The sequence below is a fragment of the Dermacentor albipictus genome, chromosome 8, assembly GCF_038994185.2.
Source record: "Dermacentor albipictus isolate Rhodes 1998 colony chromosome 8, USDA_Dalb.pri_finalv2, whole genome shotgun sequence".
In the NCBI taxonomy this organism is placed as follows: domain Eukaryota; kingdom Metazoa; phylum Arthropoda; class Arachnida; order Ixodida; family Ixodidae; genus Dermacentor; species Dermacentor albipictus.
In genome coordinates this window covers 79,737,146-79,764,283 of record NC_091828.1, presented here as the reverse complement: position 1 = coordinate 79,764,283, position 27,138 = coordinate 79,737,146, and the positions used below count along the sequence as shown (strand labels likewise).

The following is a 27,138-nucleotide window of genomic DNA, read 5'->3' as shown; positions in this document are numbered from 1 at the left end:
TTTCTACGTATTTTAACTTGAGAAATTCAATTAGTTCAGTAAATTCCTTGCGTCACATGAACGTCCTGGGTATGTGTGGTTCGAAAATCTTTTTGCTGATCGACGCCGGACCCGCGGTGGGAAACTCCCCGGCTTCGGTGGCACAGGTAATTGGCGCCATCTATGAAGAGGGTGAAGCCGAAAATCTGTTTCCCTTGCATGGCCTCGTAGATTGTCGCGCGCCCGCGCGCCGATCCAGATGGCGGAGCCCTTCTCCCCAACTCCTCTCCCCTCGCAACTCCCTCACCCACATTCTTGGAGATCATCGGTGGTGGTGCACAGGATTGGGAAACCCCGGATCACAAGTCCATGACGTGCAATGTTAGTATGACAACTATTCGCAACCAAGTTACACATATAGAAAGCTTTATTTACACCAAAATAAATGGGCAAGTCAATGGATGCACAGTCACAAGAGAAAATTAGTTTCAATACAAGAATTCACAGCATGAGTTTAAACTATCTGCTCCAGTATTGATATTGTCACTACTGTATGTAAAATATCAACCCCACAATTTTAAGAAATCATGTTAAAAGAATATAAGGAATATATACATATATATATACAAGAATATAAAACGCCATGAAGCAGATTAAGATACAGCCAAAATCATAAAAATTTTAATCTAAAATATGAATTGCTAAAAATAAAAATTACAATGTCCTGCTTATGCCCAAATCGAGGCCTGCCTGAGAGGTTCCGAAAGATAGAATTCCTCAGCTTAGTATGCATAACTCGTGATTACCTCATTCCTTTTTTTTCCTTAGAAAAAGAAGGGAAATGTATGACACTGCACAAATTACGGATGCATAATTCTGCATTTTGCTAGCTAAGTATTTACATAGCTATATACACTTGCTGCCCCACTTACATAAAAGCAAGCTATCACTGCAAAACACCATTCAATGACAAGATGCTCTGCATGCAGCTGACATACACTGATACGACGCCCATTGTCCACCTCTGATCACTCCCTGCACGACACTGAGTGAATGGAAGCTTCGTGAAAGATTCAGTGGCGCACAAGGAACAAGTCCTCGTCCCTGCTGTAAAACACAGCTGGCTCTTGTTACTGTTTGGCCGACTCAAGCCCTAGCCATCACAGCAATGCACAGAACTGATGAAGTGGAGCATAGGTAGTTTCAGAAAGAGCAATACAGCAAAACGGGAGGCACATAGCAGTGCATTAATGTAGTGCCGTAAAGGTGAGCCGCTTCTGCAGTGATTGCTATACGCTCCCACGTATAGCAAATGCCACTCAATCGAAGTAGGCATGCTGGTCTGTCGCGAGAAAGAAACGGTAGATTCGCCCCGACACGACGGGGCCCACGCGGCGTGTCGACTGCAGCGCTCCCGCACCTCTCCGCACCTGCAGTTGGTGAAAAGGTCAGCAACCACAATGGCAAACTTGAAACTTGTTTGCAACATCTTGAGCTACACATAAGATACCAAATGAAAGTGACAGTTGCCTTCAGTTTGCTTGTTGATCAAGCAAGTACCGACAAGAAAGAAGCTAAAACGGAAGGCTGTAATGGCCGGACCAAGCACTACAGGGCTGCTGCATGAAAGGACACTAGGAGAAATCTTAGGTTAGGCTTGAGTGGTAAAGTACACTTCTGTAATTCCAGAAACATCAGTCTTACTGTCAGTGAGTGAAGTGGGCTTTTATCAAAAGTTTAGCCTAAAGTGCATTGCATCACTGGAAGGCTAAACAAAGGCCTCCAAACTACCTACTATGTATTCGGCTCACTGAACACATTAGCGACACTGAATTTATGCCTCATGGATACACAAGAGGGCAGGTTTGTAGATGTTCGTAGCTTAAAGTGTAAATGGAACAGATAAAGCACCCATCCTGTCTGTTGTTCCATTTGAACTTTAAGCCATGCACTTATCTTCCACAGGTTACGCCACAAATAAACAATACTTGCTGCTTAGAAATTTGTTAGCACATACATATTCACTGTACAAGAAATATCTTATGAACCTGCCTTCTGTCAGGTTCAGGGTTCATAAAGTAAAAGTGCAGCTTCTCCTTTTCTTTATTAAGGTATGCATCTGTAAGTTGGGTACAGGAGCACACTTTGTGCATGTGCTAATTTGCTTCAGCCATAGGGCATCGATGGCAATGGCCTACCTGGATGTCTGCCAGCAGCGTTTCCCCTTCTGCACGATTCTTGCATGCTTGAAATGCCTGGGAAAATGCACATGCAATGACAAACGTGGACACCGTCCAAACTAACATTCACAAATTCTCGCTTCTTCATGTCGTCATCATCATCACCAGCCCATTTTTATGTCCACCGCAGGACAAAGGCCTGTTCCGGCAATCTCCAATTACCTGTGTCTTGCATCAGCTGATTTCAAATTGTGCCCGCAAATTTCCTAACCTTGTCACGGCAATCTCCAATTACCTGTGTCTTGCATCAGCTCATTTCAAATTGTGCCCGCAAATTTCCTAACCTTGTCACACCACCTGGCTCTCTGCTGTCCTCTGCTTCCATTTCCTTAAACTCGGTAACTGTTGCGTAATTCTAATAGAACAATGGGTTCTTTGTTCAATGCGTTACATGGCCTGCTCAACTACATTAGTTCCTCTTAATCACAACAACAACATTGGTTACGCCAGTTTACTCTGCAATCCACCCCATAATTATCCTATCACTTCATGTTACTCACGTCATTTTTTTTCTGTTTCATCACATGTCTCACTGCATTTAGCTTTTTCTCAAGCATTAATGGCAAATATGCCCTTGCCCCTGATGCCATATTGTTATGGTGAGACCCACCTGCATGACCAAAGAGCAAGAGAGAGATGATAAACTAAAGGAAGGGAGGTCAACGAAAACCAAAATCACGGTTGGCTACTAGATGAGCAAACAACTCGCCACCTGCAGGAGGAGCTTAGGCCCCGGGTAGCGGCACACAATGGCCTCAGCCACGTCTCGACTGACGCTGGCAAACTGCTCCAGCTGCGCCTGCCAGGTGCGCCGCAGGCTGTCGTGCTTGGACAGTGAGCCGGGGGCCAGGTGTTGCAGTGGACGACTCTGCTTGGCCTCCCTGGGCAGTTTGTGATGCGAAGGGATGAGAACATGCAGATGCCCCCCCCCCCCTCCCCCCTTTGTTTTGACACCTCGGGTACAAATTCTGAAACCCTTTGTTTTATGCTTGAACCACTTCCTCGCCTCATGCTAAGAACCTTTTGAGCCTCCTTTCTGCGAGGTATTGAAGGAAGAAAGTTGAGTCTGGAAGCTCTGTTCACCTGTCCTCACAAAAGCAGCACTTACATAAGATAAGCAATGCATACCTGCCAAACTGAGAACGTTAAAATTTGTAATACCCCAGGAATACAACCCCAAAAAGGGAGCAAGAGGGGGACAGTAAACATCAGTAAAAGCTTGTCACAATACCGTACCTTTTGAGGGATATACATAGGCACTCTGTTACCGATGGGTTACGTTTAGATAGCACACACAGCTAGCAGCAAACTTGGAACAGCAAGGACTGGCAAGCAAGAAATTGTTTTTACGTCACACTGACTGTTCAGGCAACCCTGCCGTTGCCGATGATTTTGCCTGCTTCAGAAGCTTGTCTGTAGAAACATGTTTGAAGCAACTACCTCTCTTTTGTTTTTATGGTGATGGCAATTATATCGACACTACAGGCGCATCTCTGCCTTCAGTGTCGCAGTCGCCGTAATGTTCCGTATAAAGTCCAAAGGCGATAACACCGCCGCTGCGTGCCCTACATTGTATGTGCAAATGAAAGCGTACGAGGGGACCCGATGATCGAGGCGCAATGTAGCCTGCGCGAAAGGGAGAAAAGCTGGGAGGAAGCACACCAACTTCTGTCATTTGCAAGGCATCCAACCTTGCAAGGCACTGTGGGGGGGGGGGGGGGGGGGGTAGGTAGTGTTCTGCTCCGGCTGCAACTGCATATGTGGCTGTATCTTGAGAGTGATCTGCTTTGCAGGCAGATTCTAGGTGCGTCGGTGGTGGCTCGTAGCTTCGTGTGTGCTGTATGTCCTCGGCGCTCAGTTTGCATTGAAGTGATCAACAGCACAAATCGCTCGCTGCTGCTGCTGTGCTTCCTCACGCCAGCGTTCTGACAGCATGTGTCCACGGTCATCAAGTGTGATGTGTTCATGTTGGCTGTGCGTGCTGACACCATGATTGTTAGCACCATGAATTTAGTTAGCAAGCGAATGTTTACAAGTTGATACAGCCGACAAAAGTAATATCCTTACTTCGTATGGCTGTCTGCTAATTTGCTATCACAATCGATGCTTTGCCTTCCAGGCAAAACTGCAACCGTCTTTTTTCACCAGCAGATTTCCGATAGAAGGCTATCACATGTATTTAAGCACAGTTATTTTTTATTGCTGGAATAATTAATGCAAGCCATTCCTACAGGAGTTTTTCTCAGGATATCCGAAACATCCTGAAAAGATGGGGGAAACAACGGTCTTCCTCCCGCTGGTATGCAAGCATGTATACCATGCTCTATGAATATTTAACAGCACTTTAGCAAAACAGACAACTGGGTGGCTTGCCCTCTGTGCAGCAAAACCCAGCTGAAAATTCCTATCTCAATCTCAAATTACATAGTTTGGACTTCTGTTGGCGTTATTTTCTTTTTGGGAAAGTAAAATTTTTTATGTTGCACAGCGTGTGCACATGCATTCATGGTTTTATTTAAGCTCTAGATTTCCTAATAAAAATTCAGTTGCAAGTCTAGCAATTATGTGCCTCTCTTTCTTCTCTTGTGCTTCGTCTTTTCTTGTGCTACAGTTCAGAACGGTTAACAGCACTTGTCAAGCATGAATGAAGGCCGGTGTCTCCTGCTGTGGACACTGCAACTGGTCTCTCACTTAATGAAGGGAGACCCCAGGAGCAATCCATAGCAGAAGGGAATTTATCAGCACCCAGAGTTCCAATTCGGTCTCCGTCCCAACTAGTGGCTAATGCTTACTTTAGCTTCGATGATCTCACAAAAACTGGCCTACCAACCATGACATAGACCAGACCGACGGTTCCGAAACCTTTTGGCCTTGTGGAATGCCACCTGGCTTCCCAGAGTCTCATAAAGCCTTTACGTACTTCTTTTTCCCACCGGCATGCTTATTCACCCAAGAGTCGTAACACTGGTGCCGTGATGGCCTTTCTTGTGAAGTCTACCACAGTGTGGATGTGGTGGTTTTAAGTGTTAAATTGAAACTATGATGTAAAAATCCATCGAATGGGGGATGGGGTAGGATTCGTATGGGCCGCTCGTAGAGCCCTAAGATGCCGTTCATCGAACCCCACTTTTTGAACCCCTGACATAGGCAACAGCCAAAAAATTATGGGAAATAAGATGCACTTGTGCTAATCTATGATACGCAACGCTTTCTTGCATCATTTCAAGTAAATGATGTGCATAGAGATGCACGGTGCGTGCAAACCAATACAAACGTGGAGACCCTCTCCTCTGTTGAGCCTATCCAGCGGGATGACCTTTGTCCTTTGTAAATGTTGTTTGTCCTGTAACTGCAGCTGCGTGCGAGAACCCCGGCTAAGACTACTAGGCAAGATGCCAATGCCAAAGCTGGAGAAAGAGGCAAAGAAGCTGGGCACACGTGGTACATCTAAGCAACTGTAATGTGACAGCATTATCAGAACTATCAGGATTGCATTGCCTGTGGAATTAGCCTGCATTACGATTCATATTAAAAGACTTGAAGGATACGTGCCCTGCACTGGCCCACTGAATCACCACCTTAGATTACATCCTCCCTGAGATCAGCCAGTTTATATGGCGAGAAAACAAGCAAAGAGCAGCCAGCCCATGCCGAACCATGGAGAGGTAGCCAAAGAAAACTGCACTTTTAAACGAAACAGACACAAGGCTTCAGCATAGGGACAGATGCCACTTTATACCTGTGTGGCCGCTCAGCTAGAGCACGGGTGAACTTGGCCAGATATTCGGCCAGTTCCTCGGTGCTTTCCTTGGTGGCCACGGTCACACCACTGTCCAGCTGCAGTGGCACCAGCGTCTGCACAGTCACAGGCCACCGAGGCATGTTAGAAACCACTCACTTCGCATGCCAGCTTTCTCAATGCCAAAACAAATATGAAAGACAAAAAGAAAAGCAATGAGCGAGACAGGATGGATGATCAGAAAGAAAAGAAAGCCAAACAGGGATGCCATGCCACACCATGATTTCCATCTAATGTGCCAATACACACGAAAACTGAAAGACGAACGACAAACGCATCATCCGTATCCATCCTTTCGTCTTTCAGCCCTAGTGTGCGAGTATGTGTGACATACTTTGTTTCATAGATAGCAGGCAATGGTACGAAGACTAGAAGGATTAGTCTCACTGCTTGCATTCCCAACCAAAAAAAAGTGTGTCACATATGAAACAAAAAAAAAGGTATGTGTCATGTACTTCAAAGTAGCATTAGGTCTCATCCATTTATGCCACGGACTATGACGTAATCATTACATGGAAGGTGTCACAGATCTGAACCTATCTATAAATCCAATGAGCAGCGGGATGTGTTTTTGTGACCAGCAGCCACAGCTGCATCAGCACTTGTGACCAAAAACACAGTACGCCACCTGGTGGAACAAGAAAGATGCACTAATAATATTTCATTTGATATAGCATTACCTCCACAAGTTATAGTTGCAGTTATATGAAGTAGTTATTCCGTAAAAAGCATTGCAGATCAACAAAAGCAATTGCAATGAGAAACACACAAGTGAGGCTTCTATGACTGCACTAGGTACTTGTGTAGCCTCCATAGCATTACCTGCTAAGTATGAAACAGCACAGCAAGATGTGACAGATCACGAATTTACCCCATCATTTGTTTTATCTGCGCTTCACCTTTACTATGTGACAGATCACAAATTTACCCCATCATTTGTTTTATCTGCGCTTCACCTTTACTTCGCACCGTCTGTCCTGCCTCATGATATGTTGAGATTAGCCAGTTGGTAATTTCTGATTGATTTCGTGCAGCATGGACAACATACAGGCACCAAAAAATTATGACAAACAGTAACGCTGTTCACAGTTCTTGTGTTGCTTGTTATTTTCCTCTTTCCTTGTGTTGTCGCTGCCATGGTAAATTTGGCTGTCTCGTGACCTGCACCATTATGCCTCACCTTTGACATCACCAACCAACTTGGCCAACTAATCCATAATAAGACATGCTGTTGGCAGAAGATTGATGGGACAATGTTCACAAAACTTTTTTACTGGCTCTGAAGCACAAGCGTCCCTGGAACATGGCACAAAACCGAATCCTCATGTTTCCTTCTGTTGAGTTTGCTTTCGAAGACCTCATAAGATTCCAGCAAAATTTTACAAGATGGCCAATGCTCTGACACACAGCAACGTCCAACACGCTGTTGTTTCACACCTTTGAGGATGGACAAACAGGGCTTAGCATGTCAGACCAACACGGTGACTGAGAGAAAAACAGTAGCAGAGGGCTCTAAATTAGCTTTGGACACCTCGAGTACTTGCACTTCCAGGTGCACTCAATTTAAGCAAACAAGCGTTCTTGCATTCTGCCCCGACCAAAATGCGGGCTCTGTAGTAGCATTTCTAACCCGTGACATCGAGCTCAACGGCAGATCAACGGAGTTGCCACTGATCCACCGTCGCAGAGCTTGACTTGGCTCTTTGAAAAGTGAAAGAAGAAAGAGAAAACATCAGAAAAAGATTATTTTATTCATGGATATCCCTTGCACATTCACAATAATTTTTCATGCTAAGCAGCCCAGTTTAGTCGCAAATAAATAAGTTTAGCCACCCCAGGAACAAGCACTCGTGGTGCTCTTCGCTGCGCAGTGCCTATTTCCCTTGCCTTACCTCTTGGATGTCCTTGCGGGAGAGGGGTACTCCATCATAGACTCCCGGCTTGCGCCTGCGAACTGCCTGCTGGGAGCCCAGCACCAGGGCACGGTACTCGGCATTTGCTCGACTCTTCTGCTGCCTGCAGTTGTAGAGCCAGGGGTGAAAAGCAAAGCCAAAAAATGAGGTTGTGGGGTTTGAACGACCCGAAACTGCCCAGTGGACTACAAGGAGCACTGTAGTCGAGGACTCGGGATCGATTTTGACCGGGCGGTGTTCTTTAATGCGCACCCAGAGCACAGTACACGAGTGCTTTCGTGTATCATTTTCTTCGGAATGTCGCCACCACAACTAGGACTCCAACCAGCAACCTCGCGCTTGAACAGCAGCGCGTCTTAGCCAATGAGCTACTGTGACAGTTGAAAAGGAAAACTGAGTGTCGGGCTAATTAATAAAATTTCTAATGAATCATGGCGCCTGCTATACCAAAATGACACTGGGGCTATGATAAATTACATAGTAGATGCTCCACATCAATTTGAACCATCTGGGGTTCCTTGCCATTCACCTGAATCCACGTACACTAGCATATTTGCATTTTTTTTTCTCTAATCTCACCTTCGAAATGCGGACACTATGGTTGGGAATTGATCCTGCAACGTCATGCTCAGCTTGTAAAGTTCTGAAATACCGGCACATGGACATACAAAGCCAAAGACGTTAAAAGCCGAGTGGCGGCACAAGCACAATTGAAAGAATCATCATGGAAAGCATCCACTCACAAATAGACACAGTGTCATAAAATAAAAAATCCCATGCTTACGTAATGACATGTGCGCTGAAGGAAAGACAAGAAAGACAATGAAATAATCAGCAGACTTCAGCAATTCCTCATGCTCTCAACTCAATTAATGGGACAGCAGCAGGCAACTGATAGTACCATTTACTCAAAAAACAACTACTGTCGACCCTGAATCGTAATGAATATGGATGACAACTCGTCGAGTATAACGTTGAATATCTAAAATATGCATTGACAATATTATCAATTAACCAATTACCGAACTTCATTAAAGGGACACTAAAGGCAAATAATAAGTCGACGTGGCCTGTTTAAATACCTTTCCAGGAACCTTAGAACGCTGATTTCGTGCCAACAAAAGACTTAGTTTACAAGTAAATTGTATCTGAAGGGTTTGAATACATTTTTTGAAATTCGAATCTCCCACCACCCAACCAGGGGAGTGGTGACATTGCATACACCATCACCACCCTTTGCTGCCGTCAATGAGTAAAATGGCACCTGACAGGAAGCGGCACCGAGCCACAACGAGCGGCCGATTAACCACTGCAACTGCTTTTTGGTCAAGTGGCGTAGACCATTCTGGCATCCCGAGACATCACATGGAAGTTGAATTCTATGCTACTTGCAGTTTGTGTGACTCTCACAAGCCAGCAAAACCAGCGCAGCGCTACACAATCAGGAAAGTACTGAAACGCGAAAGCATGAGCAGCACGGAGTTTAGCGAAAACGAAACCTTTCAACCACCCGCTACGTTGCCAACGGTAATTTCAATGAGTTCTTTTTTCTAAACATGTAGTTGAACTGGACAAGTAGCATTTTATTTCCTCTTATAGTAGAATACGAGGATATTTTTTGCAACGAGTAGTTGAGTACTAGTGACAGAATTTAACTGAGGAGTGCTTTCGTCATCGGGTGAGTGTTTGAATGTCCCGCGGCAGTCTTTAATCATGTCCTGCATTTACCTCGATTTCTCGATTATTAAGGCTCTGTTCATGATAATATTGATGCCTTAGAGATTCCTGAGCGCTAATCTATCACTTTAGTTTGACTTAGTATTTGCCTTTAGTGTCCCTTTACTAGACCTTCACAGGACTGACAAAGTAGATCAAGTTGTCTGGCAGGTCAAATTAAGGAGAAAAAAAAAAGCCCAACCACATTGCCACTTCATTTGGCTGTGTTTGCCCAATTCTAACCCGCACTTGAATCTAATGCACACTAAGTTTTTATGGGCTCAAATTATAAAATTAATGTAGAAATTATATTAGAGCTCCTATGACCTGTAGATACAAATGACATTAGACCTTCTAGACGAAGTATAAATCTATCGCGTGCCCAATTTTTTCAACGAGAAACATGTAGCATGCCTGTGATTTTGGCAATGAGAAAAAGATGAAACCAACAATGAGGTTGACTAAAGCAAGCACAGAGCTCACAAGGTGAGTGCTAGAGCCAGCGACTTACTTGAAGTACTTCTCGAGGCCGTAGACGACGTAGGTGAGCTGCCTGTTTGGGTAGACTTCACCGATGCTCATCATGTGCTCACTAAGAGATGTCTGGGTCCTCGCTGAAGAGTCCTGCGATGCAAATCAATGTGGGCACGTTTTACAAGAAAGGTAATGTCATTCTTGACTCAATTGGTACCTGCCTTTGACAAACCTGTTTGGAATGTCCTAAACGTTTTGTTCAAAAGCATCCTAAATGATTGCTCACTAAATAAGATAAGAGCAACGGTGGATCGTAATTGACAGATGGCAGACATGTGACATGCTGGACTAGTGGTATGCTGGCAATCACTCTGCCTGACCATGATGTTTACGTATGAGTGAGCTATGAAGAGACCCACCAGGTTGAGTGAGCTGGGGAGTGAGAAAGCACCTAGGTGGGTAGGTGAATTGGTAAGCGAGTGGGCAAGTCACTGGATGGATCAGTGGATCAGTAAGCAAAGTACAAACATGTGACTAGGGAGTGATTTAGTGGACATGCAAATATAAAGGTGAGCGATGTGAGTGAGTGCGCAAGTGGGTGGGCAAATGAATAGGTAAGTGAATGTGCGAATGAGTGACAGCAACCAAGTGAATGGATGGGTGAGTGAGACAATTATATTGGTTAGCACCGAGCAAGCCAGTGGGTAGTAAATGGTAAAATCAGTTAATCGAGCAAAAAAGTGATAGTGAGGGAGCTGGCGGGGAAGTGGGTTAGTGAGACGATCAGTAAGTGAGAAGGGTGGGCAAGCGAATGACAAGTGCATTGTCAGTTGGTGCAAAAGTTGCACAACCACACACACTGTCAAGTGATGCCACACACTGCCGACTTTGTAGCTCAAAAATGAAAACCTAAGGAATCGATTGACTCACACATGCATGTAGCACTTGCACGACAAACAATGTGTAGCATCAGTCTAACAGTTATCACTAGGAATCGAAAGTTCAATTTCTGCACTGTATGGGAGTAGAGCAACGTTGTGCAAACCTAGAGCCAACAAAAAGTGTTCAGTGTGCACCGAGAGCAGCACAATGCGAGGAATTAGAGCAATGGCTTAGCGATGCATGCACGAAAGAAATTAGCATAGAAAAGTTTGCTTCTCAAACTTTTTTTTTTCTGCCAAAAAGATCTACCGCACAAGATTGACCTACCTACTATGCAGTCAAACCGCAATCCCTCAAGCCTTTTTTTTTTACTTTTTCAAAGGATCTAAAATCCTCATCGTATACTGCTGTTAAGCACGTGAATACGTTCAAGTGTGCTACAGATGGCTGGTATGGCACCTGCCTGCCTCTGGGACGCAACCAGGTGCAGGAATTGGTCCCAGGGAAGCACAACCATGACGTCTCTCTCTTCCATCTGTTCCCTGGACAACAAGCAGTCGTCCTGCAGAAGAACAAAACACAGTGGGCTATATAGTACACCAAGAGGTTTGCCACCACACCACACCTTACACACTGTTGGGGGACAATCTATGCAGGATGATGGCCATATTTTTATTTTAGGCCTTTGTTGTGCTATGTGTCTGCTTGTCGCAAAAACGTGTCACTCCGCTCGTACGGTACATATGTGAATAGGTTCAGATGTGCAACATCTTGTAATAACTGTGTCTTATCTTGCAACATAAATGTCTGCGTCTTACTTTTACATCGAATAGCACGATGCTTAACCTAATCTTTCTTTCATATGTGATATGCAATTTTTTTCGGTTGCGAACGCAAACAGTGAGAACCTAATCTTTCTTTCATATGTGATATGTGATTTTTTCGGTTGCGAACGCAAACAGTGAGAAGAAACTCTCTAGCCTTTGTAGTGTTGCCTGCTATGTATAAAACAGAGTAGAAAGGGAGTACAGACATGTGAATAAGTACTAAGTCACAACAGAAGTTTAGGCAAGAAGTACTAAAATTGCAGCACAAGGGCCGTACAGTCGACTTTCGTTAATTGATCATGATGGGACTGGCGAAACTGATCACATTATCCGGCAGGTCTAATCAAACAAAATGCAGGAAAAAATGACAAAATACACTGCTAATTCATTTGGTAGTATTTTTCCAGATTTTAACACGCCCCCGAATCAAACGTACGGCCGTTTTCTGTGTGCCCAAAGTAGGAAATTAACATACAAATAACATTAAAGCTCCTAGACAAAGCAGAAATTTAACACACGCCCGATTTTTAGTAAGAAAAATAGGCAATGGTCTCTCAAATGTGTAGCACAATGGAGGGCGGTTTCTTAAAGTCAGCTTCGCCGCAATACAATTGTTTTATGAGGTAAAGCATACAAACGCCGCGAAGGCGGTTTTGACATCGTGTCTGATTGCACTGCGCAAGTAATTTTCGCCCCAATTTTACTAAAAGAAAGAAAGAAGACACGTGTTAGAATCAGGTAAATACCGTAATGGGTCATTATGGGCTACAGTAATTGCTTGAAATTTTTTCTAGGGCAGGCTGAAAAATTGGCTTTCGACAGGAGATGATGTGTGCCCCATGCATTCACTGTCCTCTGAGCTTTGCCGAAACAGATGCTGCCACTAAAGGAGTCACTACTGGGGGTCACCATAGGGGGTGAGGTGCGTGCTGACTGGTTAAGTTCAATTTATCCGGCAAAGGGCAATTTTAGAATCGAATTCACAAACGTTTCAGCCTATATAAATGCGTGGACGCCGGCTGGTATGAAATTAACCAAAAAAACAAATTTGCCGTAGTCAAAATAATGGAAGTATTGTGTATTTTGTAAAAAGGTTAATGCTATGATCCTATTCATATTTTTTTAATTATTATTTTCTGGTCCACTTAGTGGCCAGTTCCAGTGATGGTGAGGGCACAGCTTCATGCGAGCTAATGAAAAAAAAGGACACAAACAATGAAAATGAAAATAACAGTGGAAGTAGAGCCCTCAAGTCTCAATTAAGCAATCATTATGCTCTACCACAGTCTCTACTCTGCGCTTTGACTACCGCCAACACTGTTTGCTTAGTAAACACTTCCACATCAGTTACCTCATTGAGGGACAGTGCGGTGCGCCTCCAGCAGACGGCACGCTCCACGGGCAGCGTCTGGATTTCAGCACGGATCTCCGCCTGCTCAAGAGTCTCGCGCAGCAGCTGCAGGGACGCCTCGTCGTCTAGAAGCCGGGAGTCCAACACCACTGACACGTACTGCGTGACACATTATTGCTATTGTTATTACACCGAACCCTCATTACGATGAAGCAAACGGGATAAGAAATGGACTTCGTTCTAAGCAGTACTTTGTTAAATGCGCAGAGACTCTAAACAAGGCTTAGTAATGTGTATATTGAAACAAAGCCGCACTAAATAGCGGCGACATGACAGAGGTTAAAAAGTGAAGCGTGTAAGCAGCTGCCTCATCTGTCAGTTATCATCGCATAATGCATTCAGTAGTCCCAAAAGGCTGACCCTACGTGGAAGAGACATTAATAAATTAACATCAACTAGTCCCGAAGGAATTGAGGTCTCAGTGTGCGCCTTTTTGGCAGGCATGGGCCTCCTGGCTCAGCCCTTTTTGCTGCAGTATAAGTGGCCGCCATGCTTTTTCCAATTTTTGTGATCAAGCGGTCCACTCCTCCAAGGTGTTTTGAGGTAACTTGCCAAGTTGATATGAAAAGAATGCAAAGGTTCCTTGTGTATGCTGCACTGAGAGGTCTCACATGAACTTCTAGTTTCGCACTGTTTACTAAGTGGAGCCTAGTGCCACTGCAAATAGAATAATTCATTCTAAAATGCATGCACTGAAGTAGGGGCTACAGAAAACTTTGAATAAAGTAATATTTCAATTAAAACAATTTCATACAATGAGGGTCATCATTATTATTATTAATATTTAGCGGTGGGTAAATATTCGAATTTTCGAATACGAATTGAATATTATGCACCGGCTATTCATATTTGAAAATGATCTATTTGGTATTGCCGAATATTGAAGTTAACCAAAAATTTTGCAACCACCGACTGCTGAAGTCAAGTTACTGTTCTCAATCTGCAACACAAAGTACCACAAATCATCAGAAGTTAAACAAACAAATTTTTGAAGCAATACATAAAAAATATCTGCAATGCAAGCTTTGTTTTCAGTTTCCCACTGGGAGCCTACACGACAACCTGTGATTTTGGCTTGTAGTCGGTAATTTAGTATTTCTTTCTATTTAATTACTCATGTAGCAGTTCTATTTATTACGCTACAACCAGTGATGTTTTCCTTTCAACGTGCCCTTATACATGTGTCTGCAGCCCACACGTCCTTCAGCAGCTTGTTCTTTTATTTCTCCACAACTTCTGATCTTTTTTCAACAAATATTTATATTTCATATTTTTTGAAAGCTAGTCCTACAGCAGCCATTATATCCTGGAATTAGTGATCTTGTGTTTAAAACTGAATCTCTTGTCCCTGATATCCTTTTTACATTAGTCAGTACAGGCACGGTACTGAAATTAATATTCCTGCTGTGAATATATGCACCTGCGCTTGACTATTCAATATTCGATACTTGCTTGTCATATTCGAGAAAGTTGATATTCGCCCACCTCTATTATTATTATAAAACACGAAAGCATGAAAGCACGAAAGCATGAAGCTCAGACGGTAGAGCGACCACCCTGGAAAGACGTTGGCCCTACGTTTGACCTCCCGACCAGGACTAATTTTTTTTAAACTACGAAGCTTTCTTTCTGACAAACCTGTATGGGTTTTCTTCGTAGTTTCAGGCTACTCGGGTAGATGACAATTTTTTCCCTTACATGAACCTTCCTTCACTTTGTGGGATTCCACACTGATGTGACAAAAGCATCAAATACAGTAAAAAAATTTCACATGTAAGTGGTTCCTAGCGGCTTACAGATGCAGCAACTCACAGCACACAATCAGGGCACAAGCCAAATGCAAAATGCAGCTGCAGCGAGACCCAAGCATCTCTAAGTTCACACTGCACCTTAGTTTGCACAGCCTGTTTTTTGCTTTTCCTTTTTCTTCCTGAACCCCACTTTAACAGCTTGTCCGACTAAGGACACGGAGGCTGATTTTGAGTGCCGCTTTAACAGGCTTGTTTTGAATGATACACCCCGTTTAGGCCAACAAGTACAACAAGCAGAAAAACATTACGATAAAGATGACTGGTATAAACTGAAGTATTTCAATTTTTAAAAAGCTATAATTCAAAGCTAGAGGGCACACATGGTCAGGAGCAGTCACTATTTTGTGTAATTATAGAGACAGTCTTTTCAATGGCCCTCTAGAATTAACAAAGCTCATTTTACACTTTGAGAGCCCTTACATCAAATTCCAAAGAAACTTCAAACTCTTTCAGCATTTCCCTTTCAGAAGATTCGTGCAACGCTTGCGATACTTAAAGCAGTTCGGAAAGGGGGGACATGACCACAGTGGCTACTGCAGTTAACCACAAAAGACAGAGGAGGAGGAGGAGGAGAAACTTTATTATTGGAGAAACCGTTGCGCGGTTTATTCCTGGGTGGTTCCCTCTGACAGGGCTCCACTGGCGATCGCGGCTCGCCGGGCCTGGTCGAGGGTCGCCAGTTGGCTTCCCAGGTCCAGTTCGGAGAGTCTCGCCTCCCAAGACCACGTAGTGAGTGTGTGTGTTGTGACTCGTGGCGAAATTGCGTCGCCCGGACGGTCGGTGCATTCGTGTGTTATGTGCGCGAGTGTCGCTGTGTGGTTGCTACACCAGGGCCATGTTTGGGACGTATAACTGTCTGGGTAGATTGCGTGTAGACGAGACAAGTGTGGGTATGTGTTAGTTTGCAGGCGGCACCAGTCCCTTGCCTGGAGTTTATTGAGAGCTTTGTGTGGGGGAGCGTATTGCGTTCTTCCGACCCATTGGTCCTGTAGTATTTGTTGACCTGTCGTTAAGAAAGAGATAAAACCCCTCCATACACATTTCTGACAACCAGGTTAAGTACTGCCAACCTATTCTTCAACATGCTTCTCTCATCCTCAGTATCTCAAGCGTCAAGAGGAACTTGTGTTGTCTCAGCTAGAAGAGTAGGTTCAGAGTTGAAGACGTGTCATCTGCCATCTGCTACGGCTGCACAGAGGCACGAGCATGCAACAGCAGTGAAAGCAGAAACTCAGGAAGAGGATATTACGGAAACGGAACTAAATGAAACGGGCACCTCAGAGGCAGAAATTACGGAAGCGGAAACAGTGCAAGCAACGAATCAGAGAATGGCAATGAACATCATGGGTTGGCACTACTTAGCAAAACAAGCGGTCACACGTAGAAGGAGGGGCTTTAGACATAGACATTGAACAGATGCATATAATAGCATCCATCTTCATGCCTTTTCCTACATATGTTGTGCACCTTCAAGCCACAAAGAGACAGTGCCGACCACTCGCCTTCATGCAATGTCCTGGCTTGGTGGCACGCCCCATTTCTGTGGCCATGGCCTTGCGCTGCTTCTCGAGCTCCTTGGCAGCACGGCGGGCCTCCCGCTCCTCGGGAGTGATGCGCACGCGCTTGGCCTTCAGCTGGGTGTATGCCGGCTCCACCACATTCTCTTCATCCACCTGCACGAAAGACGCTGCACCAGTCAGGTTCATACGTGCTGACCTCCAGTTCTTAAAATTCACAACATCCTGGAGGAGAGAGAGCGGGTTACAGTATGCAACATCTTTTTTTTTTTTTAGCTTGCCTGGTGAGCACACCTTCTCTGAGATACATGTGCACTCTCTCAACTGTCATTTACCTTGAGACGGAGCACACAAGCAGCCACGAACTTAGAACTGCGGGAATCGACAAGCAACACAGTTCTTTTTTTATGACAGTGACATTTGGACTGACTTAGTTTCTGGTCCAAAACTTATCGGAATAAACTTGCTCGAATCAGATGCCCTTCTGAGTTCTTCCACAATCAAAAGACTTCCAAGGGTACAGTCAAAGACGAATATTGGAAGTCTCCGACCAAAACCGACGACCAAAGCTTTTCTTCATGACCTGAATTTATTTCTCATAAAACTTGGTGAGCCATATCATAAAATGGCAGAACAAGCCCAAATTCGTAAACTTTACAAAATATTCAGAAGAGTCGGTATGTATGCAGGTTTGAAATGAACAGGCCACTGAAGGAGAATGAAGGCCATATTTTTTGCGCACTTTGCATTACACATTTTTGTTTTTTCAAGACTGGAACCTTGGTTCATTCCACATAGCCACAGGACAGGATCTTTTTTGAATAAACAGTAAAGGTTGACATTAAACTGAGCTAGACTGACTGTTTACAGTCCTCACAGTCAAGAGACATCTTAGTTACTGAGTAAAGTTGTTGCTGGGGGCAGCAGATCACTGAAGAACACAAAGGAAAGCATCACAGATGACACAAGTGTAGTTGCTGCATCGTCTATTCCTGCAACATCGCACACAGAGATCACAGAGCAACACTGCGACACTTCTGATCGAATGAGCAGACGCACAGGTGGTCTAATAGAGAACAGACATGCATACTGTGAGGGTCTTGACTACAGGTAAAGCTAAAGGCCACGATGCAAGATGCATGCACTTTTGAATGTTTCCACATTTGGGTACATATTCTAGAGCGTGCAAAAGGGGGAGGGAGTCATTTTTCTGTAAGAATGGCAACTGTGTAGCATGGACTCCTCAATGTTAGCGATGATGTCTAACAGAACGCAACAGTGATTTGGAACTGTATTGTATAAGCCGCATAAGTTCAAACCCGAACAAACAGAAGGCTACTGTGCTGTGTTATTGCATTTCCAGCTTCACCTGCATTTGTAGTGGAGGCTTAATCTGAACTCCAGAATGTGCATTTTGGTGCACATCACGCTTAAGAAGACTGGCTACAGAACGAGTGCACATAGCAATCCCTTGCATCTACACAGAACAGGTGTCCTAATGAGTGTTTCATTGTTTGCGTTTCAATTTACGCTGATGGTACCAGTCTCGGCCATAGCAAAAAAAAAGAAAGAAGAAAAAAACGCTTACATAAGTAACTGTGTCTGGCGCAGTCACTGCGGGTACAGGCTGACCGTTCAAGCTCGGAGGACGAGCGGTCACCCCTGCTTCTACACAAGCGCTGACTACATGTCCCAGATCTGGAAGTCCATCTTCATCCTCACTGTCTGAAATTCTGTGCACCATGGTCCGTTTCAGAGGACTTGTCTTCATATTCTGTTGGCTCATTTTCACATCCTGTGGGCTTGTCTTCATATCTTGTGAGCTTGTCTTGATATCCTGTAGGCTTGTCTTCATATTTAGCAGACTAGAAAGGACAAAGGCACAATAAAGAAGAATGCAGAATACGGATGCCATAACATATTTTTGCAGTGAAGGAAAAACAAACAAAAAAAGGGTGCAGGGGGAGAAAACTTAGCACCTACACATGATCAAGAGCAAACAAGTGTTTTATGCTGCAGCAGCTGTTATAATGCAAGCTGCAGAAGAACGAAAAGACAAGATGAGAGAGCTGGTATGGATCCAATTTCTTGAAATATTCAGTGTGCACAAGCGACGAGAGCACTAGAGGAAAGAACAGTGCTTGTCAAGCTATCTTTCAGGCCACGTCAATTTTGTTCGCTCACAAAAATCAACTTGCACGTGAAAAAACAGAAGTGCTTGATATCAAAGAACACGGGCTGAGAGATGGGTTAGCCAACCATCACTGGCCCTGCTTGTCAAGGAAGATGAATTTTTGAATGGCTGAGCTCCTTATAACAACTCACGTTCGTCAATTCTCATCTGCAGATGCCGAGATGCATTTGTTGCTTGTTGTTACTTTTTGCCTTTTTATTTTTTATAATTGCCCCAATTTCATTGCAATATATAAAAATAAAAAAATTTAGTTGCGAGTCAGCACTTCTGTTCCGTGTGTTCCCTATATTTGTGCTCTGGTCACTTGCGAGTGCTGAATTTTTCAAGAAGAGCAATTAGACTTGCATATATGTGGTGGTTCGTGGTTCAGTGTTGATGAAGTCTTTCGCAGCACTAAAATTAGCGGCAGAATCCTTGTGGTGCTGTTTTGATGACACTTTCAACCATGGAACTGCAAGAAACTTAGTGGAATCGTGACGAAATCAGCTGCGTGACAGCAGCACGATGCTCTTTCTCTCTCTGCTCTTCTGCCCCTGCAATGTGTGCAGGTGGCATCACCTGACAGCCTGCTTCGAAGCGAAAAAAATCCTCTGCCACCCTGACCAGCCAGTTCCACTTGGCCATCGGCTCGGATTATATGGACACCAGATTGCTTCAAGTCACCACAAGAGGTCATCAGTGAACAAGAATGAAAAGTGTTCCAGGCTAGTGGCTACTCGCAAATAGTACAGTTGAACCTCGTTAAAACGAACTCATGCCCAACACAAAAATGACTTCATTATATCTGATATTCATAATAACCATGTAATTGTCACATGTTGAGCTCGGCAATAAACACATAGAGTTGCATCACTATATCCAATAATACATTATACCTGTGTTTGTTATTCCAAGGTTAGACTGACTAAAGTGCCGTTCTTCTTGTGGCGCCCCTAAGCGTGTCATAGCTGCAGCGTGGCAAAAGGGACAGAGAGCAGTGGTAGGGAGTGCCAGTGGCACAGCGATGCTGCTTTTCTCTCTAATCGCGAGACAATCATTTTGCACAGGGAGAGCGGCAGAGAAAGTTCTCCGTTGCCAACAGTCAGCGCAGTGGTCAGGGTAGGCACCAAATGCAGCAGCTGCTCACTGTAAAAGACTGCAAGGCAGTTTCAGTAACTTCTGAAGCAATCTCTTCCCACTATCCTGAGCATACCATTCGGAATCTGGCAGTGGTGGATGCTACCCAAGCTTGATATCGCACTATAGACCAGTTGATTTTGTTCTTAAGAGGAAGCTTTAGCTCGGGCCCAACTCCGACACGGCCTATTCAAATACATGTAAAACGCAAAAACATTTTTATGAGATAACCCCTCGACCGATTTTGATGAAATTTGTTGCATTTGAAAGCGAAAGTTAAATTCTAGTGACTGTTGGAAGCAGAATTTCGATTTAGGGCTTGAATTTTCTTAAGACGATTTTCAAATATTTGATCGTTTGAAAAAAAATAGAAAGACGAAGTTTACGAATTCATAGCTCTGCATCAAGAACTAATATCGCGGTTCTGTAAACGGCATCCATTAGACCATTCAAAGCGGACAAATTCAATATGTCATTTTGCATCTTACGTGAATTTGTTGCGTTGGTTACAACGGTTTTGCAAAAGTTGTATTTCCCTATGATTAAATCTTTTTTATATTCACGTGTAACATATCAATTTTGTTCGCTTTAGATGTACTATTAGATGCAATTCACAGAATTGTATTATCATTTTTAGTGGTTGAGTTACAGAGTTGTAAACTTGATAGTTTCGTTTTTTTGAGAATTTTCAATTTTTGTCAATCTTTAATAAAAAATTTACAACCTAACTCGAAAATTCGAAACCAACAGTCACTACATGTTAAGTTTGTCTTTTAAATGCAACAGACCTCGTCAAATTTGGTGCAGTGGTTGCCGAGAAAAACGAATTCTCCTTTTACATGTATTTAGATAGGAGCACTGGAGCTAAAACTTCCTCTTAAAACTGATAGCGGTTTGTGAGAAACAATCTGCTAAGTGTAAATATTTTTATGCAACACGTAATGATCACCTCACTGCATTCTTCTCTACCTTTATGCCACCATTCATCATTCAGACTTATCTCACTGGCCGTAAAACCAAGGGCATCGTGTAGGCTAACTGCAACCATGTGTGCACCTCGGATGAACATCGCAGCATCCTACGATGATCACGGTTTACAACAGCTTCCCTTTTGTATTGGGGTGGCGACAAATAGCCACTCAGTCTGTGTGAGTTATTCTGCCATAAACGTGAACCTATTTTAATGCCCACTGCAGGACGAAGGCATCCCCCCACCATCTCCAACGCGTCTTGCGCTAGCTAACTTGTGCCAGCAAATTTTCTAATTTCATAGCATCACCTAATTCTCAGTCGTCCTCGACTGTGCTTCCCTTCCCTTGGCACCCATTCTGTAACTCTAATGGCCCACCGGTTATTCACCCGATGCATTGCATTGACTGTCCAGCAAAATTTTTTTCCTCTTAATGCCAACTAGAATGCCACTACCGTCATTTGCTCTGTAATCTACACCACTGTCTCTTAAAAAGTCATTGAAAAAGTCTGAACAAGTTTCGTAGGCACGTAAGGTGAACCAAAAATGAACTGACACCAACACGTCCAACCTTCAATACTGCTCGAGTGCTCTGCAAATCTCTGCTTTATCTAGTCAGGTTACCCATGCTTGTAATGACCTCAGCCTCGGCTCTTCCCCACTTCAGGATGGTGAAGAGCTGGGCTAGATGGTATATACAGTGCTCACGGAATGAAACGCGACACGGAGCATTTAGTAAAACCCTGCATACGTGCAAAGTACGCGAGAGCACCATGTCATGTCGCAAGGAATTTGGTCACCTAAGGTGACGAGGACTCCGATGTAAGTGTGCGCATTGAAATTACGTCGATGTGCCACGAACAACAGCCGGTGGAAACGATAGTAGGCGCATTACTTAGCCCTAAATTGACGCGTTTCATTCCGTGAGCACTGTACATTCTTTCCTGCTTCTTTTTTTTTTTTCACCAATATTCATATCGTCATTTCCTGATCTCGACCACTGGTCAGGTAATGCTCCCAGCAGCATTGAACCCCTGTGCAAGATTGTTACAGTGCCCCTGTTTACAAATACACATTTCTTATATACCATTTCTGCTAGTGTTTACAATTCATGCTTGAAGGGTAGAACAGGATGCTGCTCTACCCTTCAAACATAAACCAGTACCAACCTGCCAATGTTCCTGTTTTACTCAGCATTCACTAATTGAAAACATAATGTATCAAGCATTGAGTGCCTCTCAAGAGCATGCAGTTAATCAGCTTCATCTTAAAACTTTTTGTGCGCAAACAAACAGGGACGAAGAATAGGAGCAACACAAGGACGAGCACGAGAAAAGCGCTTGTCCTTGTGTTGCTCCTATTCTTCGTCCCTGTTTGCGCACAAAAAGTCTTTAAAAAATGAAGCTGTTCCAACTAGGCCGACTGGCAGTTATGCTTAAGTTAATCAGCATTGTTACCACCAGTTGCTTGCCGGATTATAAAAGAGTTTGACATGCCAGCCTAACAATGCTGATTTCTGGATGCTGAACTGTGCATGATGTATGTTTCTCAGTCACGGAGTTTAAGAATGAAAAAAATGGAGTACACTTGCAGCTGAATGCCCTTATTCAAATTATATACACTTAAACCTCAATATAACGAACTTCAATATAACTAAATCCTCGATATAACAAAGTATTTCACTTTGCATAACCTCTGGTCCATAGAACACCATGTAATTAGAATCTCAATATAACGAAGTGTGCTTGCATGTGACTTCAATATAACGCAATTTCGTTTCCGCAGCAAAGGAATGCTCAGACAATGAATGGAAAATTCCACGAATGCAGATGGTCAAATGATTGAATTACAAGCAGCTGCTTGCAAACGCACCTCAGACCGCGTGCGGTGCAACAAGAGCGAGCGCCAAAGTGAAGCTGCATCATGTTCCATATAGAAGGGGGAAATAATGAGAGAAAGCAGGGATATAAAGTCTAAGTGTGATAAGGTCCTATTGTTCCCCGCACACTTTGTGCTTTAGGTCTGAGTGGAAGTGCTCAAGGGTGACAAAGGAAGACGGTGGCTTCACAGACGAGTGCCGTCTCACCGCGCGAGCAAAGGGGAACGGGGGCAGGGGGTAAGCTGGCACGCGTCTCAGCCATGGCTGCACATGGCTGTAAGCACGGCTGAGTGCATACGGAGCCGCGCACCCTGCTTTAGAGGTAATCTGCCGTGTGTGCAAGGAGTGGGCATGCAGAAATGGCGGGGCATCATGTAAGCTGTCTTCCAGCGCGTTTAGTATTGAAGGTTGCATAATCTCGAGTTTCAATGACCCGTTGAAGCGAGAGGCAGACGAAGCATTCGCTCCATGTTGCCGGTGCTTTTTCTGATGGCGTCGTTCCATTGCATGCGACGCTATCAGCCGAGGGGCGGAGTGCACGCGGCGAAAGCGTGGCTGGCTTTGCTTAATTCGTACCACCTATGTGAAGATATTGTCGACGTGGCATGAAACAGCATCATTCGTCGCCGGCTCCCAATTTCATCAAAATTATTTGTTTTCTCATTCAAATTTGCTTCTTCCGATTGCCCGACAATTGAGAAAATTCTGTGGCCCCTTTCCATGTAAGAAAAATAGGTCGGAGACGGTACTTACTTGCACAAAATGTTTAATCTCAATACAATAAATTTCAGTATAACGAAGCAAATTGCAGATTTTACCTACTTCGTTATAGAGGTTTAACTGTATTAGTTTACCTGACTTCTTTCTCTTAACAAAATTAATATCAAAGATGAAAGGTCATATTATGGCCGTGCCTACATCTGACTAGCCATGACACACCAACTGGAGCACACTTGGTAGGGACAATCTCTAACAGTCTCACCATGACTGCCACCACATATCTATGACATTATGTACCTCTCAAAAAGAACTGTACCATAATAGAAACAAAACTAATTTGCTAACACATTCCAATGTATGGCTGCTTCAGATCCAGCAACATTACTGTTGTGGCAGACCTTCTAAGTTTGGTCTTGTTAATAAGTTATCACAAGCAGCGCGCCCTAATAAAGGTCTAATTTGTGTAACGGACAGAGATTAAGCCACTTGTAAAACATGGCATCTAACAATTCAAACAAGACAGAAGCTATCGACTAAAAGGGTGGTAGTCTCTTGTGGTTGTCGCATTAATGGTCGTAGTCCACACACGTCCGGGCCCTTCGGTATTTCGCAGAGTAGCATGTAGGCACTTACATATATGCCGGCAGAATTATCTGCACTTCTTTAAAGAGCTTTCTCTCTCTCTCTCTCTCTTGGAGGCCAAAAGAATTGAAAATGTGCAAAGGCTTTTAAAAGGATGGCCTGACCCCTTCAATGTCGAACATTTCAGAGTGGATGCCACTAAGCAGTAGTTCTTAGCTGACTTCAACAACATTTCACTGGGCTTTAATTCGTGATGAATGAGTGGTGCAAATCGGTTCAGTGAAAACCCATAAGGTAGGGGAAGATTCACGAAGCGGCAAAGTTGTCGCCCAACAGTCTCTCTACAATCTGCTGGCCATTTGGTTAGCTGAGATAGTGCGGCGACTTCCCCGAAAAGACATCGACCCAGGTTTCGACTCCCAGATGAAGTTTCCTCATTTGCAAAGCCTTCTTTCTGAGAAACCAACATGCGTTTTCTTTGTACTTTATGGCTACCATTGTGTGGATGACAATTTTTTTTTTTCCGTAAATGAGTACTATACACAATCAAAGTAACCTCTTTCTGTGTTCCTCCCTTGTCTGCGTTTAATTCGGGGTGTTCTTTTTCACAGATAGATTTGTACCAACTCGCTCGCATTCATACCCCTTTTAAATAACCTTAGTAATGCCACAGGGCTGGTAATAATCTGATTTCATAATTAACAGCCTTTAGACAGTATCTTAGCAGATAATGCAGGCTCCCAGTGATAAGCGCATGCATATGACAAATTCCAGATCAACACGCACACACTGATCTCCCTGTGACACCTAAACGCATCGGCCAGGCCCATGGGCCAGTCCAAGCCAGATCCTGGCTTTCAACATTCTATGCTCTGCATCCTTTCTAGCACTGTTTGTTTAAGTTTCAGCTCTTTACAGTGCACCCACTCATATTTCTAACTTAAAATTTAGCACAGAGGCTGCTTTGTGTCTGCAAATATCAGAAACTAGGTCTTTTTATGCTGTTTGAAATTTCATTGCAGTTGGCTTTCAAGATGAAATGGAGCGGACAACCACTTTTGTTAATATGGCACTTAAAGCTGAACCACGTGAGAATTTAGGCAAGTTGCACACGTACCTTAACCACACAAAGGCAAGATTATCTGTTGTACACGTCCCATTCACTTCTGTTCTATCTATAGCAAGTTTATATTCAGCGGCCTGTTTATGTCCCATCTGTTTCTTCATTTTTGTTCGCAGTGCTCACTCTTATAACTCAAACCTCAGTATAACGAATTATTGGATATAACAAAGCCAGTCCATAGCTTTTCTGGCCAATAATAGTCTAACAAATACATGCTTATAACAAATATATGCTTATAACAAATATTGGATATAACAATGGTATGTTCGTGACGGATGCAACTTCGTTATAACGAGGTTCAACTGTAAATCATAATTTAGACCGCCCCGTTTCATGTTCCTTATATAGAATTATTGTCGATGCTAACCTGCTGCTGGGTTGTTGTGGCTGCAGCCTAGCTGACAGTGGTGCCAGCTCCTCATCGTCGCTGTCCCACAGGCTGCCACGATGGACCTCGCATTCGGAGGTGCTGCTCCTGCCGCTGTTCACGCTGCAGGTGTGAAAAAGCAAGAGGAATGAACTTTACCCCAACAGCGCATTCAAATGAATGCACCGCGAAACAGTAAACCTTGCCATGGGAGCTCGGTGGCTACTGTATTCTACTACCAAACGCAGGTTAATGGGTTTGACACTCACTAACAATGGCCGTGTTTCCAAGCAGGCAAAAAGCAGAAATACTGACGCACTGTTGTCCAAGACACTAGAGCAAGAAAATATGAGAACGCAGCATTTATAAAGAAACTCTGAAGAGACACACACACACGAAAAAAAAAAGGAATATACATGGCATTGTTCCAACATTTTAAACGTGCACCTTGAAAAGCGTCCGTGATGAAATGCATGATATCAAAACCAACCACTCTGTCACAAGACACCTTACATATGTAATCTTGCCTTCCATCAGCGCAATTATGCAGTTGGCTCACACTCAGGTTACATGAATGATGAATGGTTAGTGCCTAGTCGATACTTAGTGACGAATGTTCAGTGTCGTCGTTCATACTGGGCCTTTCTCCAAATGAATTCATTCTGACTTTCCCAGCTCATGGTTGTTCTACAGGCCAATATTAAGCTCTGTTTGTTAAGATGAAAAAAAAAATTGGACAGAAACAATTGGTGGACAATTGTCGAAGTCAAGCACTAAAGCAAATAAAGTCAGTCGTTTTACAGACGAGGTCGCACAAGAATCTTTTATAAATCTAGATATCTGAACATAATCCAAGATTACATACTGCAACAGTATGTTGCGAAGCTATCAACTATAGCGTTTTCTTTAGTGCTGCCATTCCTTCCTTTAAACTAAACATACTCTTGCTACCAACATAAGCGGCACTGGAGTAGCATTCAATCATGTTTTCCCTGGTCTGCGTTCGTCGTGGGAAATCGCACGAAAGTATTCATCATAACTTATTGCGTAGCAAAATGTCTAGCCTTGAGAGGCAAAGTTCAGTTATAGCCACGGATGCTCTCCAACCTGCCTGCACACTAAAGGAGCGTTTGGCACTGGCATGCGCACTTTGCCGTTGATATTCCACATATGTTTTCAAGAGAAACCACCTCGTTTGTGGGACCGCCTCAGCAGGAGTTGACGTCATCGTCACCGTGCCCTTGCTGCCGCGTTCTTCTGATGCTGACTTTTGCTGGGCTTTCGACGGTGCGGCGTCGGCCAGGTGATCGCCGCAGTCGTTTTCTTCGACATCACTGCACAAATCCACAAACGGCACTGCGTCGCCAGTCCGCGAAATGTCGCACGCTGGCGTGGTAGGAGCCTCGCACGAGCCGCAGTTGACTTCGTCATCACCGTCCGAGTCAAGAATTATGCACGCAGCGGCCATATTGTGATTAATAGCCTAAATTTTGGTCACTGATCACGCATTTTCATCGGGTCCGCGTGAAACTAACTCAATCCAAGCAGCCCGCCATTACCGACCTTGGGATGGTGGATAGAAACGGCAGAGGTGCACAAAAGAAAAAAAAACGTTTTT

The 27,138-nt window shown here is 43.9% G+C and overlaps 1 protein-coding gene across 2 annotated transcripts; it reads right to left on the bottom strand.

Moving 5' to 3' along the window:
- Positions 1-388: 388 nt before the first annotated feature.
- On the bottom strand, positions 389-27,122 carry mms4 (Methyl methanesulfonate sensitivity 4). 2 transcript variants are annotated; one of them, XM_065427752.2, is made up of 13 exons: positions 26,711-27,122; positions 25,521-25,643; positions 18,158-18,434; positions 16,555-16,725; positions 13,182-13,340; positions 11,467-11,565; positions 10,159-10,271; positions 8,716-8,730; positions 7,911-8,034; positions 5,959-6,074; positions 2,932-3,100; positions 2,178-2,234; positions 389-1,409 (listed from the first exon to the last, which is right to left on the bottom strand). In XM_065427752.2, exons 1-13 carry the CDS (start codon positions 26,986-26,988, stop codon positions 1,299-1,301), a joined length of 1,812 nt encoding a protein of 603 aa, XP_065283824.1. In that variant the 5' UTR covers positions 26,989-27,122; the 3' UTR covers positions 389-1,298. The 2 variants fall into 2 exon arrangements, with proteins under 2 accessions (XP_065283824.1, XP_065283825.1); XM_065427753.2 differs by lacking the exon at positions 8,716-8,730.
- Positions 27,123-27,138: the final 16 nt, after the last annotated feature.

Bases quoted from the DNA above. Each gene is read 5' to 3' on its own strand.
- mms4 (XM_065427752.2), bottom strand. From the start codon at position 26,988: ATGGCCGCTGCGTGCATAATTCTTGACTCGGACGGTGATGACGAAGTC. The intron at 18,435-25,520 runs GTTAGCATCGAC...TGTCCTTTCTAG, and splicing joins CCACAACAACCCAGCAGCAG to TCTGCTAAATATGAAGACAA. The intron at 13,341-16,554 runs GCGAGTGGTCGG...TGTGTCACGCAG, and splicing joins AGCCAGGACATTGCATGAAG to TACGTGTCAGTGGTGTTGGA.